We start from the raw sequence: 15,758 nt of genomic DNA, 5'->3' as shown, positions 1-15,758 counted from the left end.
GAATAAAATTGGAACAAAAGGGTCGGGCATTTTCTGACCAAATCTCCACATTTTAGCTAAGATATCCATCACAAAAGATCTGGGATGTGATGAGGCAGGCAGGCTGAGAGGGGAAGGTGCTCAGAGCTTATTTTTATCATCATGTAAAACAGTAACTCTCCATCAATTTGCAGGGACATCATGGCATATCTTCTGATGGGTTGCCTCTCTGCACTGCCCTGTGATTGTTTCTTGCTAGGAAAACATGTACTCCCTTAGTATTTCATGATTTGGACCTTAATCATTTTTCAATCTCCTGTTAGGGATTTTCCTGAAGATGTGAGTCAGGTTGGATGCACAGTAGCCATATGAGTGATAGGGTTGGGTGGAGTGGGGCACGCGTGCATAAGACAAGTCTGTTTCCTCTTTCGTGGCTCCTGTGCTCACTCCAGAGAGGCCCTCCGAAAAACTCACTATCAAATGAGGTGGGGGGAGTGTCTCATGGCAGTGATGGTGAAATTGGTCATATGTTATACCTGGAACTAAAAGCTTCAGATGCTTTCATTCTCACCCCAAATTAAAGTTTATGAGACAGTGCTCTGTCCTATTGATTCATTGCCAAATGGAAGGCAGACTAGGAGAGACCCAGAGGCCTCTTCTTGGACTAGTGAGGTTCCTGGGCAGTGTCCGTCTTTGCTGCCTGGAGGCAGCTGTTTTGTTTTATGGTCTGTCCACGTGGCTAAACAAAATAGCAGCTAAAACATTTTGACAGAGTTGACCAGAATTTTCTCCACAGTCTAATTATGCAAAATTTTGTTTCAAATATACTAAAGACAATTGAGGTTCTAAAGGAGTAATGGCGGGATCCCTGGGTGGCTCAGTGGTTTGGTGCCTGCCTTCAGCCCAGGGACATGATCCTGGGGTCCCGGGATCAAGTCCCACATCGGGGTCCCTGCATGGAGCCTGCTTCTCCCTCTGCCTGTGTCTCTGCCTTTTTCTCTCCCTCTCTCTCTGTCTCTCATGAACAAATAAATAAAATCTTTTAAAAAAATAAAGGAGTAATAGGAATATATATAGGTTTTACTAAATGATATAGGCATATTGTATATGTCTATAAACTATATTTACACATAAACCTTACTGATTATCTATAATTGCTTTGTCCAATAGGGCAGCTACTTGCTATGTATGGCTATTGAGTACTTGAATATAGCCAATCCAAATTGATAAAATATATATTTGATTTTTGAAGACTTAGTTCATAAGGATGCAAAATATCTCAATACTTTTTCATATTGATTACTTGTTAAAATGGCCATATTATAGATATATTGGTTACATATACTATATGGTTAAGTTTATTTTACCTATTCCCTCATACTTTTTAAAATGTAGCTATTTGAGAACTGAAATTACACATGTGATTCACATTTGCAGCTTGCCTTTTATTTCCCTTAGCATCGGAATGGACTCTATCATAAAAATGAGCAAGATGAAATCTTTTTATGTAAAACAGAAATAATTCATCTATTTGACCATTTACATTTTAAGGCTAGTTAATTTCATTGGGAATCTACTAAGGAATTTATCTTGTCCACCTCCCACAACACAGGTCCAAAGTTTGAAGTCACTCTGAAAAAAAATGCCAGTGGTTTGGGATTCAGCTTCGTGCAGATGAAGAGAGAGAGCTACAGTCATCTCAAGAATGATCTTGTGAGGATTAATAAGAGACTCTTCCTGGGGCAGCCAGCTGAGGAGAATGGGACCATTGCCGCTGGTGACATTATCCTGGCTGTGAATGGAAGGCCTATAGAAGGCCTCGTTTTCCAGGTAGGAGACCATGCAGCCCATATGTATGCACACTGACACCAACCATGCCTCTTTCAGGTTCTCCCACCATAAGGAGTACTTTGGCCTCTTGAAAGCATACCTGGAACCTGGATCATACAAAGAAAGCAATTGGTAGAACATTCTCACATTTAATTTTCTGTCTCAGTTCTTGAATAGCTAACCTTGAGTAAGCCTTGCTTCTAATTAGGTTTATAATGAAACTGAAGACAAACCCTAGCTGTATGCTGACTAAAGCCCTCCAAACATTCTAGGAGGTGGGTGTGTGGGCTGAAGAGACTACAGTGGGTCCCTTTCTGCCCTTCTTCTCATTTTTCTATTAAATTTATATTTTGATGTGTAGTGTTACATCGGTTGTCCTGCATACAACGGTTGTCCCAGTTTTTACATATGATAAAAAAAATGTAATTTAAAAAAGAGTAAAAAGTGGACACTTCTCTGGGCACCTGGGTAGCTCAGTCAGTTAAGCATCTGACTCTTGATCTCAACTCAGGTCTTGATACCAGGGTTGTGAGTTGAAGCCCTGCATGGATCCCACTTAAAATAAAAGTAGACACTTCTCAATGTTTATAGCACAGTATCTCAATGGAATATTGTGCATATCAGTCAGGGTCCTGGATTGAAAGTGAGTCATATGAGGAGAATTGAATAAGGCTGTGATCTGGTTGTTGGGAAGCTCAAGGGAGAGTGTAGAGCCCTGGAGCTAGGAACAGTGGGTGCAATTATCTCTCTACCCCTCCCAAGTCCAAAAGCATATAGGAAGGAGCAATTATTCAACCAGGGAAACTGAGAAAGCTGGTGAAGTGGATCTGATGACATAAGCTATGACATTTACTGAGGGACCTAGCCATTCTGTAACAATCCCATGTGGAGGAAGGTGGGAAAATACGTACCCACATCCTTTTCTTCCTAGCTCTGATTCCTACCCATGCTTCCATTGGCTGAGCCAAGAGGAAGCCCCTCCCTCTCCTCCTATCTCTGATCCCACCCATGCTTCTATTGGCTGAGCCCAATAGGAAGCTTCTCTGCAGTCTGCACAGACCCACCTCCAGAACACAGAGCAAGGTGGAGAATGGCTTTGGGCTGCATGGTGAGGGATGGAAAATCCCCAGGATGGCATATGTTGGGTGGCAATACTTTTATCTCTTTATTTTGTGAGCCAAGAACTATTTCCTGAGAACCAAACCTGGGTCAGCAGCTCTGTGAGGAGCTAAAGACACAGAGGCACGAGTTCATATATTCTCAGAGCCTGTAGTGGGGTGGGACAAACAAGAAAACAGAAATGACTGTGTAAAACAAGTGTCATGAGAAACAAAAATGCTTGCCCCAGGGAACAGTGCAGGGAAGCACATTCTGTGGAAGTCCATTGCCAGTAAGAGGGTATTAGGTGGTGTCCAGATCAGTGATTCTCAAGTTGGAATCATATTGCCTTTCAAGGAACATTTGGCAAAGTTCAGATATATTTGTGGTTGTCACAATGGCAGGTGTCAGGGACATCAAGTGAGCAAAGACCAGAGATGTTGCTTGACATTCTTCAGTGAACAAGGCAGCCAGCCCCCACAACAGGGAGTTATCCAGCCTAAAATGTCAGTACTGAGAGTTTGAGAAATCCTGGTGTAGATAGGAAATAGGAACTACCAAGGCAACTTGAAGCCCTGGGCTCTGAGAAAGTGGGTTGGAGGAAGAGGCTCAGCGTAGCTGGAGCTTAGGATGTGGGAGCAGCGGGAGCAGGTGGGAGAGAGAGAGTGGGGTGAGAGGCAGCAGCAGGTAAGAACAGGTCCTGTGTGCTGTGTTGCAGAGCCTGTTGAATGTGACATGAGACAGAGAGGGGGTTCAGTGGGAGAGGGACCTGGTTATGTCTGCATTTTGGAAAGAGCTCTCTTGAACACTGTGGAGGGGGGGGGCGAGTGACACTGGAGGAGGCAAGGAGCAGAGAGGAGGGCATTGCAATTTCATAGGTGAGAAGTTCTGAGTGTCTGAACTGAGCTGTGGAGGACAGCTCAGGGCCAAGGATGAAGCTTTAGAGATTGGGGTGGTGGAGCGTACATGCTGATGGCTCCTGAGATGAGGGGGCTGCTGAGAGGAGAGGAAGTTTGAGGTGATGAATAGCTATTTGTTTGAGTCACTCTCTCAGTAAAGAAAAGGCATCAGTACTGACAGGTGCTGCCATGAAAAGGCCCTGGGCAGACCCTGGTCACTTCTAGCCCAGCATGGGTGTGTGTGTTACCTTCATGGGAACCTCAGGTCATGGCTTTGGATTCTCTCACCTTAGGAAATCAGGCCCATAACATTATTCTCTAGAGTTCTCTGGAGCCGAGAAGCAAATTAAGGGGACAGTGCCAGAGAGATATACCACCATATCCAACCACAGATTCTGGTTTCTTGTAGGAGGTGCTCCACTTACTTCGAGGGGCCTCACAGGAAGTCACGCTCCTACTTTACCGACCCTCTCCAGGTGCACTGCCTGAGATAGACCAGGGATGGCAGATAAGATGCGATGCCCTCTAGTGCCTTCAAGCACCTCTTTTCTTGTCTGGTGGGTCCTGAGAAACCCAACTTTTTTTTAGGCAGGATTCAATGCCATCTTCTTCCACTGGGGCAGGAAAATATCTAGCCTCCAAACCTCAGTTAATCTGTGAGAAGTTAATGAGAACCTATGCCCATCTTCTCCTTGCCCCCTCCCCCACTCTGCCTCTCCAATGTTTGTGTCTTCCTGTAGATAGTCATATATCCAGATTTTTGTCTGTGAAACTTCTAGAGCCAGGCTTTCTGGTGGACACAGCATCAGAGGGGAGAAATCAGGAGCAATACAAAACCAGACTGAGGAAAGGTACAAATTTCCATTTGGAGGGATGAAATGGAGAACAGGATGTAGGTCCAGCTTTAAAGCATGAATTAGATATGCATGGTCAAGGCAAAGAAGAAGCATTGAAATCAGAAAAATTCAGAATTTTTGCTTTGACACCCGTATTAGATTCTCCAGAGAAATAGAATCAATAAGGTGTGTGTGTGCAGAGGTATGGGAGTGGTTAAAGAATGGGCTCACATGATTGTGGGGGCTGGCCAGTCTAAATTCTGCAGGGTAGGTTGGTAGGCTGGAAACCTAGGGAGGGGTCCATGTTGCAGCATGTGTCCCAAGGCAGGCTGGAAGCAGAATTCCTCCTTTTTTTGGAGATCTCAGTCTTTCTATCCTAATCCCTCAACTGATCGAATGTGGCCCACCCACATCATGGAGGATCATTTGCTTTACTCAAAGTCTGCTGATTTAAATGTAAATTTCATCTAAAAAATGGCTTTGCAGAAATATCTAGACTAGTGTTTGAGCACACATCTTGGTACTGCGGCCTAGCCAAGTCGACAGATAAAATTAGTCATCATAATGCCACCCGTTGGCTCCTTGGGACACAGAAGCTGCAGCAGAGATTTGAGTGCAGGACGTTTATGGGGCCTGCTCCTGGAAATACCCCTGTGAAGGCAGAGTTGTGTGGAAGGAGAAGTTAACATGCTGCAGCTGCAACAGGGGCCTCCTCTGCTTATGTTACAGGGAGCTTTTGAGCTGGGATGGCCCCCTCAGAGATGTCCTGGTCTGGGGCAAGAGAGCCTGTGGCTTTGTACTTTGTATAAACCAGCAATGGGGTGTGGGCTGCCCCAAGGGAGGGGAATCTGACTTTGTTGAGACAGCTCCCTTGAGTGGAGCACGATTCCTGGGGAGGGGCTAGCTGTGAGCTGTCAGTAACCAGCATTCCCGGCAGCTGGGGGATGAGGGCCTTCGTCCTGTGAAGGCATTTGTGTGAGTACCCTGCAATCACCTGCACCTGCTCTTCCTCTTGCTGACTGCCTGCTCTTCCACTTGCTGACTACCTGGACCTTGGGCAATTTCCCAACTTCCCCAAGCCTCATGATTCCTTATTTATAAAACGTGAATAAAATCGATTACTCATCACTGAGGGTGCCAATCACTAGAGACATCACAGAGGATTTTGTGACCCAATCCTTTGATTCTCTGGACTCAGGATGTCATTTGATACAGACTTCAGTGAGAAAATTGCCAGGGAAAGGAAATCAGAAAGCTGTCAGTTTGGAAAAGAAGGTAGACATGGCAGTTGTATTGAGCAACTGACCAGGGAATGAGAAGATCAAGCCTCACATGCACAAAGATCAGGCCAAGGGCTTTGTGCCTATGTTTTTGTTGAGATATCTAGGAAATGCCAAGAAAAAATGGTCCTTCTGATCTGGAGAATATTTCCACTTATAAGGGCCCTGAAGAGTCTAGTGGGAAGGCTTGGAGTGAGGTATGGTGGGCATGCTTTCTCCCCCCTCCTACTTGAAGGACAAGAGGAAGAGGAATTTTCAGTCATTCATGTGGCTTCAGAGGTCAGATAGAAGACCAAGGAAGGGGGCATTTAGTTCCTAATTAGAATACAGTAGTCATAGAAAGGAGGCAGCCATACACACATCTGGAGTAAGTCATTCCAGGCAGAAGTGATAGCAAGTGTGAGGCTCTGAGATGGGAATGAACCTGGATGTTGGAGGGACAAAAAGATAACAGGTGTGGAAGGGAAAAAGCTATAGAATGAGTCAGAGGCCACCTCACTTAAGGCCTTGTAGGTCTTGGCAATGTGCTGATTCCATTTTGGCTTCAGTGGGAAGCCATTTAGCTGGAAGTAGTGGGAGGGTGAAGGGTTAGGCAGAAGCATACCCTCATCTGGCCTATACTTCAGGAATACCACTGAACTGGAGATGGACTGGAGCCAGCCGTCATTCAAATAAGATATCGTGGCTTGGACTCAGGCTGTAGCCAAATAGTTGGTAAGAAGCAGTCAGATATAGGAGGTAGAGCCCAAAGGATTACTTTTGGCTTAGATGTGGTCACATGGGAAGAGAGCAAAGTTTGGCTTGAACAACAGGTTGAATGATAATACCACTTGCCAAGCTAGGGAGTGTGTAGAGAGTGCAATTTAATGTAGGTAGAAGAGAAGCGATAGTTCTTGGTAGTACATAGAACTAAAATGTCTATGGGACAGCCAGTGGAGATGTCAATTAGGCAGGTATTTGTGGAGAATTGGCATGCTATCAGGGCTGGAAAAATGTAGATTTGGGAACTGTCAGCAAATAACATTATTTAAAGCCATGAAATGGATGAGATCACCCTGGGAAAGAGTGCAGAGAAGTAAGCCTTGGGACACCCCCAACATTGAAAGGTCCAGTTCAAAGAAATGAGATGGTAGTAGGGGCCTGGGAGGTGGGGGGAAACCCAGGGAAGGGTAGAGTTCAGAGCAAACATATTCAAGTAGTGTTAAGTGTGTAAAGGACGTTCTTAAGAAGGAGGAAGAAAACACTTATGTTGCATGCTGCTGAGAAGTAGAATGAGGTGAGGACAGGAATTTGTCCTTTGGCTTTAGGAAAATGCAGGTCCCTAGAGACCCTGATCAGAACTGTTTCTGATGAATGATGGAGAGATAGATGCGTGGGTGGAGTAGGTGCAGGGACAAACAGCGAGGCACATACAGAAAGAGTGAGTATAAGCATGCATCTGAGGAGCTGAGAAACGAATTGCAGATAGCTGTAGGAGGTGGCAATAGGGCGAGATGGTATCTCATCATGGTTTTGATTTGCATTTTCCTGATAATGAGTGATGTTGGGCATCTTTTCACATGTCTGCTACCCATCTGGATGTCTTTTTGTAAAGTGTCTAGTCATGTCTTCTGCCAAATTCTTAACTGGGTTATTTGTTTTTTGGGTGTTGAGTTTGATTTTTAAAAATTTTAAAATATTAAAAAAATAACACTTACATTATTTTTCCAATGCTCCAAACTAAGTGGTTTAGAGATGGTTACTTGTATCACTTAGGGCCCAGTGGGAGCTGGGGTCCTGACAGAGGGAAACTGACCCAGAGCCCATCTCTGAACTGCTTTGCCCCACAATCACATGGAAGAAAAACCATGATTATGTTTTTTTTTAATTTTTTTTATTTATTTATGATAGTCACACAGAGAGAGAGAGAGAGAGAGAGAGAGAGAGAGAGGCAGAGGGAGAAGCAGGCTCCATGCACCGGGAGCCCGACGTGGGATTCGATCCCCGGTCTCCAGGATCGCGCCCTGGGCCAAAGGCAGGCGCCAAACCGCTGCGCCACCCAGGGATCCCCCATGATTATGTTTTAAAGAAGTAAGTTTTAGATTTTGCTTAATATGCACCATGGATCCAATAACCCTTAGCATTTCTTTTAATAGACACCTGTGCTCTCATCAGACAAAGAATTCACCAGGGCAACTTGCACTGACTCAGAGCAGAGCCCCAGTTTGGATCAAGAATATAGCCAAAGGGAGAATGCCTCCCTAGATGCAGGGGAAAGCCCGGCTCCTGGGCCAGAGTCTTTCCAAAGAGCCACTGGGGAGGTACAATGGGACCAAGACCTAGAGAGATTCTGGGCCACTTCCTCGATGCATCCTCAGGATTCCCACCCTCACTTATGCAGACTGCAGCAAGAAATGGATGCATCAAATTTGGCCACCTCTTTGGAAAAGGATATAAGGGAAAACTGTTATTCAGTTTGTGATATCAGGAGACTTGAAAGGTAAGAATCACCACTTTTGCAGATACTTTGTAAATAGCATTTCATTGCTAGAAATTATAATCAAGCAGTTAATAATGGTGTTCAGATGCTTACTGGGTCCAGCACTATTCTAGGCATTTGGCAGAGGTGGGAGGGGTGGGGCAGAAAAAAGAGAAGCATAGGTCTGGAGCTGTTGCAACCACAGTGAGCTTTTGGAAAACTAACCTCACTCGGTGGTCCTCCTGTACCCTTGGAACCTACAGATAGCAGGTGTTAGGTGTTTCTCCCAGCATACAAACCTTTGTGCTACATCCTGCATGCCCTTATTTTTAGTTTTTTAAAGATTGGTTTATTTATTTTAGACAGCAAGTGAGAGAGTGCAGAGGAAGGAGGGGTAGAGGAAGAGGGAGAGAGAAAATCTTCAAGCAGACTCCCTCCTGAGCTCGGTCCCATGACTCTGAGATCAGGGCCTGAGCCGAAATCAAGGTTGGAATTAATTGACCCAGCCACCTAGGCCCCCCACCCCACCTCCTGCATGGCCTTTTAAAGCATTGTGATAAGAAAGAAGTTCCCTTGTATACATCACCCTCTTTATTGCTAATATAATACTTGATAATTGACACCAGTTTTTTTTTTTTTTATGATAGTCACAGAGAGAGAGAGAGAGAGAGAGAGGCAGAGACACAGGCAGAGGGAGCAGCAGGCTCCATGCACCGGGAGCCTGACGTGGGACTCGATCCCGGGTCTCCAGGATCGCACCCTGGGCCAAAGGCAGGCGCCAAACCGCTGCGCCACCCAGGGATTCCTTGACACCAGTTTTAAAAAAAAAAAAAATCTGTCTTTATCTTTAAAGACCGGACTGAAACATTCATTTTAATAGACATTTTTAACTTAGCCTTCATTTTGTGCCTCACCCCCAAGTATTTGCAGTCTTCCATCCTGTTCTGATGGAAAACATTCTGGGTGATTCAGTTTGACAGTATTTATCACATATACTAAGGTGCACAGGAACCTGTTAGGAACAGAGAAGAGGTTTCAAATACCTAGAAAGGGGTGAGATACTGCCTCAAGGCACGTGCTAGCTGGATGCATGGGCACAAAGCAGGCAAATGATAAGGAAGGGTGGCTTGTGTTTGACACTGGATATGCCCACTGCTATGAAATGGCTCTTTTTTGTTGGTCATCCTAGAAGGCTGACTAGGGCAGATCTATAGGGCCTGGTAGGTGACATGAAGAATGAAGCAGCCCATTTCATGCAATCAGGCAAGGTGAGATCTGTGACTAATAGGAGCCAGGCACATGTTCTCCAAAAATGTTCAGGGGGCTCCTGGGTGGCTCAGTCGGTTGAGTGTTCGACTCTTGATTTCGGCTCAGGTCATGATCTTGAGGGTAAGATCCAGCCCCACATTCGGCCCCCCACTCAGGGTAGTCTGCTTAAGGTTCTCTCTCTCCCTCTGACCTCTCACCCCTTCAAAATAAATGAATAAATAAAAGCATTCAGGTACAATTTTTATAAGAATGCCATACCAACCAAACAAAAACTAACTAGTCTGCAAAGTAAAACAGAGTGGGCAAGCACATTCATCAGTGGTATTCATTTTCATTGTCTGAAAATGCATAAATACACATGTATTTATCATTTCTTACAATTGTATTCTAAGCAGGAATTGATGTACTTGGTCACACGATAAAGGAAAGAACCTCCAGAGGTTTACCCGAGGACAACTATTAGTGTGATCTTATAGGAAACATTTATGTTTTCCTACTCGATTTCCTTATAGGAATGAGGCTACTCTCTTGGAATTTTAAAGGTTTAACTGCCAGAGAGTACAGGATGATGGACAGAAACCCTGAGCATTGGATTATTGGATTTTAGAGTTACTCTGGGTTTAGCTACAAGCCTGGAGTTTGACTTGCCATGTACTTTTAAACTAATATAGTTAGCAGTTATTAATGTTTTTTTTTTTTTACTAATTTTAGTTTTGTTGCTGTTTCATTCATGAAGTCACAGAATCAATACAAAAATGATCTGATCAGACTTCATACTCCCTGCTGAAAACTATCCCTGAAGCAGGGGACCTGCTTTTGATTGAATACCTCCAGGGATGCAGAACTTGCTACCTATAAAAGTGGCTCATTTTATCATCATGTATTTGTTGACTAGAAAGTGCTTATATTAGGGTGAAATCTGCCTTTTTTCTATCTTCTACTTATAAGTGTATGCCTATTTTCTCCTATCTTTTGTCATTATTTTTGCAAGAAATATCATATTATTTTTTTTGATCAAATTAAATTTGGCTTTAGTGTTCCTACTTGAAACGGTATACCTGATGTCCAAAACATACCATCTTCGGAGGAAGTTCTCCTCTCCTGGAGTTATACAAGAATCTTGAGGGCTTTTCCAGAGCATTCTGGTGGAGCTTCTGATATTCAGTTAGTCATGCTTGTTACCAAGGCCAATGGTGGTCCATGGAGCCATAAAGAGGCAGCCTTACTGTTTCTCTGTCCTGGCTCCCTCCATGGCCAAAACCTCCCCCTTGGACTTGACCTCCTTGTGGTGCTCCTGGTAATGACAGCCACTCTGCCTCCTCACAATTCCTGGCTGCATTTTTACCATGTTTTTTTCCCCTGCTCAGGAACTTTTCTTTCCTTCCAAAGGAAGGACTGAAACCATGTTAGCTTCTTCTCTAACAGGACATTATTAACTTGCTCTAGATGCATACATAGTGACCATCCCCTACAAGAAGAAAGCATGTCACATGCCCCACAGTCCCTGAACATAGTCCCCCAGTTCCTGGTAGGATTGTGGCTCTTTGCAGACTCCTCTTACAAGTGTATGCACCTCAGTTCTGAGGTGGCTGTTCCAGGCAAATACCTCTTCCTTTCTGGCACCTGTGAGTCAAGTTGTCTTTCTGCAGTTTGGAACCAAAAGAGCACAGACTTCATGAGCATATAGCTGGTTTCAGCTTTAACATGTACTAAGATGTACTAAGTATGCGGGGAGTGTTGACTCCTCTGAGCCTGAGGCTTCTTTTTTATTATTTATTTATTTTTTATTGGTGTTCAATTTTGCCAACATATAGAATAACACCCAGTGCTCATCCTGTCAAGTGCCCACCTCAGTGCCCGTCACCCAGTCACCCCCACCCCCCGCCCTCCTCCCCTTCCACCACCCCTAGTTCGTTTCCCAGAGTTAGGAGTCTTTCATGTTCTGTCTCCCTTTCTGGTATTTCCCACTCATTTTTTCTCCTTTCCCCTTTATTCTCTTTCACTATAGCTTCTTTTTTATAAAATAATAAATTTATTTTTTATTGGTGTTCAATTTTGCCAACATACAGAATAACACCCAGTGCTCATCCTGTCAAGTGCCCACCTCAGTGCCCGTCACCCAGTCACCCCCACCCCCCGCCCACCTCCCCTTCCACCACCCCTAGTTCGTTTCCCAGAGTTAGGAGTCTTTCATGTTCTGTCTCCCTTTCTGGTATTTCCCACTCATTTTTTCTCCTTTCCCCTTTATTCTCTTTCACTATAGCTTCTTTTTTATAAAATAATAAATTTATTTTTTATTGGTGTTCAATTTGCCAACATACAGAATAACACCCAGTGGTCATCCTGTCAAGTGCCCCCTCAGTGCCCGCCACCCATTCACACCCACCCCCCCGCCCTCCTCCCCTTCCACCACCCCTAGTTCGTTTCCCAGAGTTAGGAGTCTTCATGTTCTGTCTCCCTTTCTGATATTTCCTACCCATTTCTTCTCCCTTCCCTTCAATTCCCTTTCACTATTATTTATATTCCCCAAATGAATGAGAACGTATAATGTTTGTCCTTCTCCAATTGACTTACTTCACTCAGCATAATACCCTCCAGTTCCATCCACATCAAAGCAAATGGTGGGTATTTGTGTTTCTAATGGCTGAGTAATATCCCATTGTATACATAAACCACATCTTCTTTATCCATTCATCTTTCGATGGACACGGAGGCTCCTTCCACAGTTTGGCTATTGTGGACATTCCTGCCAGAAACATCGGGGTGCAGGTGTCCTGGCGTTTCACTGCATCTGTATCTTTGGGGTAAATCCCCAGCAGTGCAATTGCTGGGTCGTAGGGCAGGTCTAATATTAACTCTTTGAGGAACCTCCACACAGTTTTCCAGAGTGGCTGCACCAGTTCACATTCCCTTTTCTCTGCATCCTCTCCAACATTTTGTTGTGCCCAAGATTGAGAATCCGAGAAACCACCAAGGAGCCGACACCGATGCAAACACACGAGGGTTTATTTACAAACTCGAGCTTGGGTCCAAGTGCACCCGACACAGCGGAGCAGAGACTTGGACCCCTAGACTAAGAGGCGTAGCAGCTTTATAGGGGCCAGTGGCCCTTGGAATACGCAGAAAGTTGCACAGTCATGTCGGTCCACACGCAGGTGGCCGATTGAATTACACCTTACCCTATAGTATCCACTTGAGCTGGCCTATTATTTTGGTCAGAATCGCTGCGGGGTTTTGGCGGGCACAAAGCAGGGTTACATTGTTATGAGCCGATTTCCGATTAGGGTGTGCCCAGCGGTTGACTAGGGTGGGGCAGCGCCTTAAGCAATAAGCAGGTCTTGTGGGGGTTCTACAGGAGGTGGCGGGTGTAGCACAAAATGTAATCAGTCCTGCTCTGCTTGTCCAGGGGTAGGGGATTTTTGTTAAATTTCCTGGTTCCCACAATTTTTGGTTTCCTGCCTTGTTAATTTTCCCCATTCTCACTGGTGTGAGGTGGTATCTCATTGTGGTTTTGATTTGTATTTCCCTGATGGCAAGTGATGCAGAGCATAAGAATGAAACTAGACCACTCCCTTGCACCATACACAAAGATAAACTCAAAATGGATGAAAGATCTAAATGTGAGACAAGATTCCATCAAAATCCTAGAGGAGAACACAGGCAACACCCTTTTTGAACTTGGCCACAGTAACTTCTTGCAAGATACATACACGAAGGCAAAAGAAACAAAAGCAAAAATGAACTATTGGGACTTCATCAAAATAAGAAGCTTTTGCACAGCAAAAGAAACAGTCAACAAAACCCAAAGACAACCTACAGAATGGGAGAAGGTATTTGCAAATGATGTATCAGATAAAGGGCTAGTTTCCAAGATCTATAAAGAACTTATTAAACTCAACAGCAAAGAAACAAACAATCCAATCATGAAATGGGCAAAAGACAGGAACAGAAATCTCACAGAGGAAGACATAGACATGGCCAACACTATAGCTTCTTAAATATAAACAAAGACCAGGATGGTGCCACAGGACATTCTGCAGGTCAAAAGAAAGAACTCCTAACTCTGGGAAACGAAGTAGGGGTGGTGGAAGGGGAGGTGGGCAGGGGGTGGGGGTGACTGGGTGACGGGCACTGAGGGGGGCACTTGACGGGATGAGCACTGGGTGTTATTCTGTATGTTGGCAAATTGAACACCAATAAAAAATAAATTTATTATTAAAAATTATTTAAATAAATAGTTTGAGTTTCAGAGAAGAGAACAAACAAAAAAACAAAGAACACCTGCTGAGTCCTCTCAAGGCACCTGGCATGCCACAGGAACTTAACAAAAGTCAATTTCTTTCCCTTTCTTGAATTGTTTCTAGCTAAAGAATGAATCCCATCAACTGAAATTCCCAGTAAATTGCCAGAATTTACCATCTGCCAGGTGGCTCCTTCCTAGAGCCAGGTGGCTGCCAGCAAATCCAGAGTGTTCATGGAGGAGATGAGATTTTACTTTTCCTTCCTTGTTCTTTTCTTTTACAACTGTACAACTAGAGACTCCATCATGTCACAGTAGGTGCTTATAAAGCATGCTAATAAAGCAGTACAGTACATTTTCATGGAGGAGAGTTAGAATTGCCTGCTGCCGGAGGGAGGACTTGGCACTTGGCCAGAGTCGCATCTTAAGCAAGGTTTGTTTCTAAAGTTAGGGCATTGAGCAAAAATCACATGAAGTGAACATCACTTTGGAAGGTGTGATGTTCTTTGCTCCTCTGGTGTGGGAGGAGATTGCTTTTTCTTTGAGCCTCAAGTGAAGGGCCTTGCTGTCTGCCAAATACTTATCTTTATGTGCTGGACTCATAGGAATGAATGGGGATAGCAGATTTGAGGCTTTCACTTGTGTTCATTCCAGGGCTTATGCTCATAGATTGGAGAGCTGGTCATTGCAGGATGTATAAGGTTATTTCTCTCTCTCTCTCCCTCCTAGCACATATAGTTAAATTCATGTAATTAAAATGCAAGTATCATTTAGTGAAAGTGATGTTGTAAGTCTTCATGGTTGTTAAGTATGCAAAATGAAGCCAGTGTCCTTGAAATGAACCTAAAGTTACAGTACACTTTCCGGAAAGGGTGCTGTTTCTGGAATAGCAAAGAATGAGTAGGAGGCTATAGGTCAAACTCAATAGCAGCTGCCATACCTGCGGTGACATAAGCGTAGCTGGCCGAGGCATGAAGCTGCCAGGTGAGTGGCCTCTTGGTTAAATAGGAAGGCACAGGGAACCTCTGTGAGGTCAGAAGCATGCCTGAGGGAAGAGAGTGAGGCCTGTGCCTGGTCAAGAATGGCAGTAGTCCAAAAGCAGAGCTGGGGCAGACTGGGGCCTGGTGTTGACTGCAGCTGGCTTCTCTCTGCACACTTACAGGTTCCCAGGAGATGCCCCTAAGCCCTCTGCTCACTCCCTGCCAACCACACATGGTCAGGCACACTACTCCAATAACTCCTAAATACTGGGCTTCAGCTCAGGATTGTCATGCAAGCGTCAAACTCAGCAGTCCACTGGACTTATCTCCTTGATGTCTTAGAGACACTGCAAGGTCACCCTTGGGACCAGCAAGGCCCCTCCAGACACTCTGACACCTCAACCTCTTGCAAGAGCTTATCAGAAAGGTTGGAGGAGGTTGGTGGTGGGAGGTCAGGCACTGTCAGACATTGTAGTGGCCCAAGGCATGTGTTGTCACCTGCTTCTCCTCCAGCCAGAGGGAGGGAGGGAGGGAGTGTGAGAGGTAGTGGGCTGCTTGTGGAGGCAGGGGTGTGGGGGGTGTGGGGAGAGTGCCTGGGCAAGAGGCTGGATTTCCTGTTCTTTTTTTTTTTTTAAGATTTTATTTACTTATTCATGAGAGACACAGAGAAAGAGAGAGACAGAGACATAGGCAGAGGGAGAAGCAGGCTCCCCACTGGGAGCCCAATGCAGGACCCAGGATCACGATCTGAGCCAAAGGCAGAAGCTCAACCACTGAGCCACCCAGGCGTCCCTGATTTCTCTTTCCATGACAAAACTTCCACAGTGTTCCTTTCCATACTTATAAGGAGATGCATTTTCTACACAGTTTGGTCAAATGCTTTAAGATT

The 15,758-nt window shown here is 44.8% G+C and overlaps 1 protein-coding gene across 1 annotated transcript in view; it reads left to right on the top strand.

The window, feature by feature from the left end:
• The window catches only part of FRMPD2 (FERM and PDZ domain containing 2), a 119,838-nt gene that overhangs the window by 103,593 nt on the left and 487 nt on the right, over positions 1 to 15,758 (top strand). Inside the window, 3 exon segments of the mRNA XM_038578012.1 lie at positions 1,592 to 1,809; positions 4,216 to 4,326; positions 8,058 to 8,401. Coding sequence (XP_038433940.1) covers positions 1,592 to 1,809; positions 4,216 to 4,326; positions 8,058 to 8,401 — 673 coding nt within the window.

Source organism: Canis lupus, chromosome 28 (assembly GCF_011100685.1).
Source record: "Canis lupus familiaris isolate Mischka breed German Shepherd chromosome 28, alternate assembly UU_Cfam_GSD_1.0, whole genome shotgun sequence".
In the NCBI taxonomy this organism is placed as follows: Eukaryota; Metazoa; Chordata; class Mammalia; order Carnivora; family Canidae; genus Canis; species Canis lupus.
The sequence above is the reverse complement of the archived record's forward strand: the minus strand, read 5'-3'. Positions and strand labels throughout refer to the sequence as shown.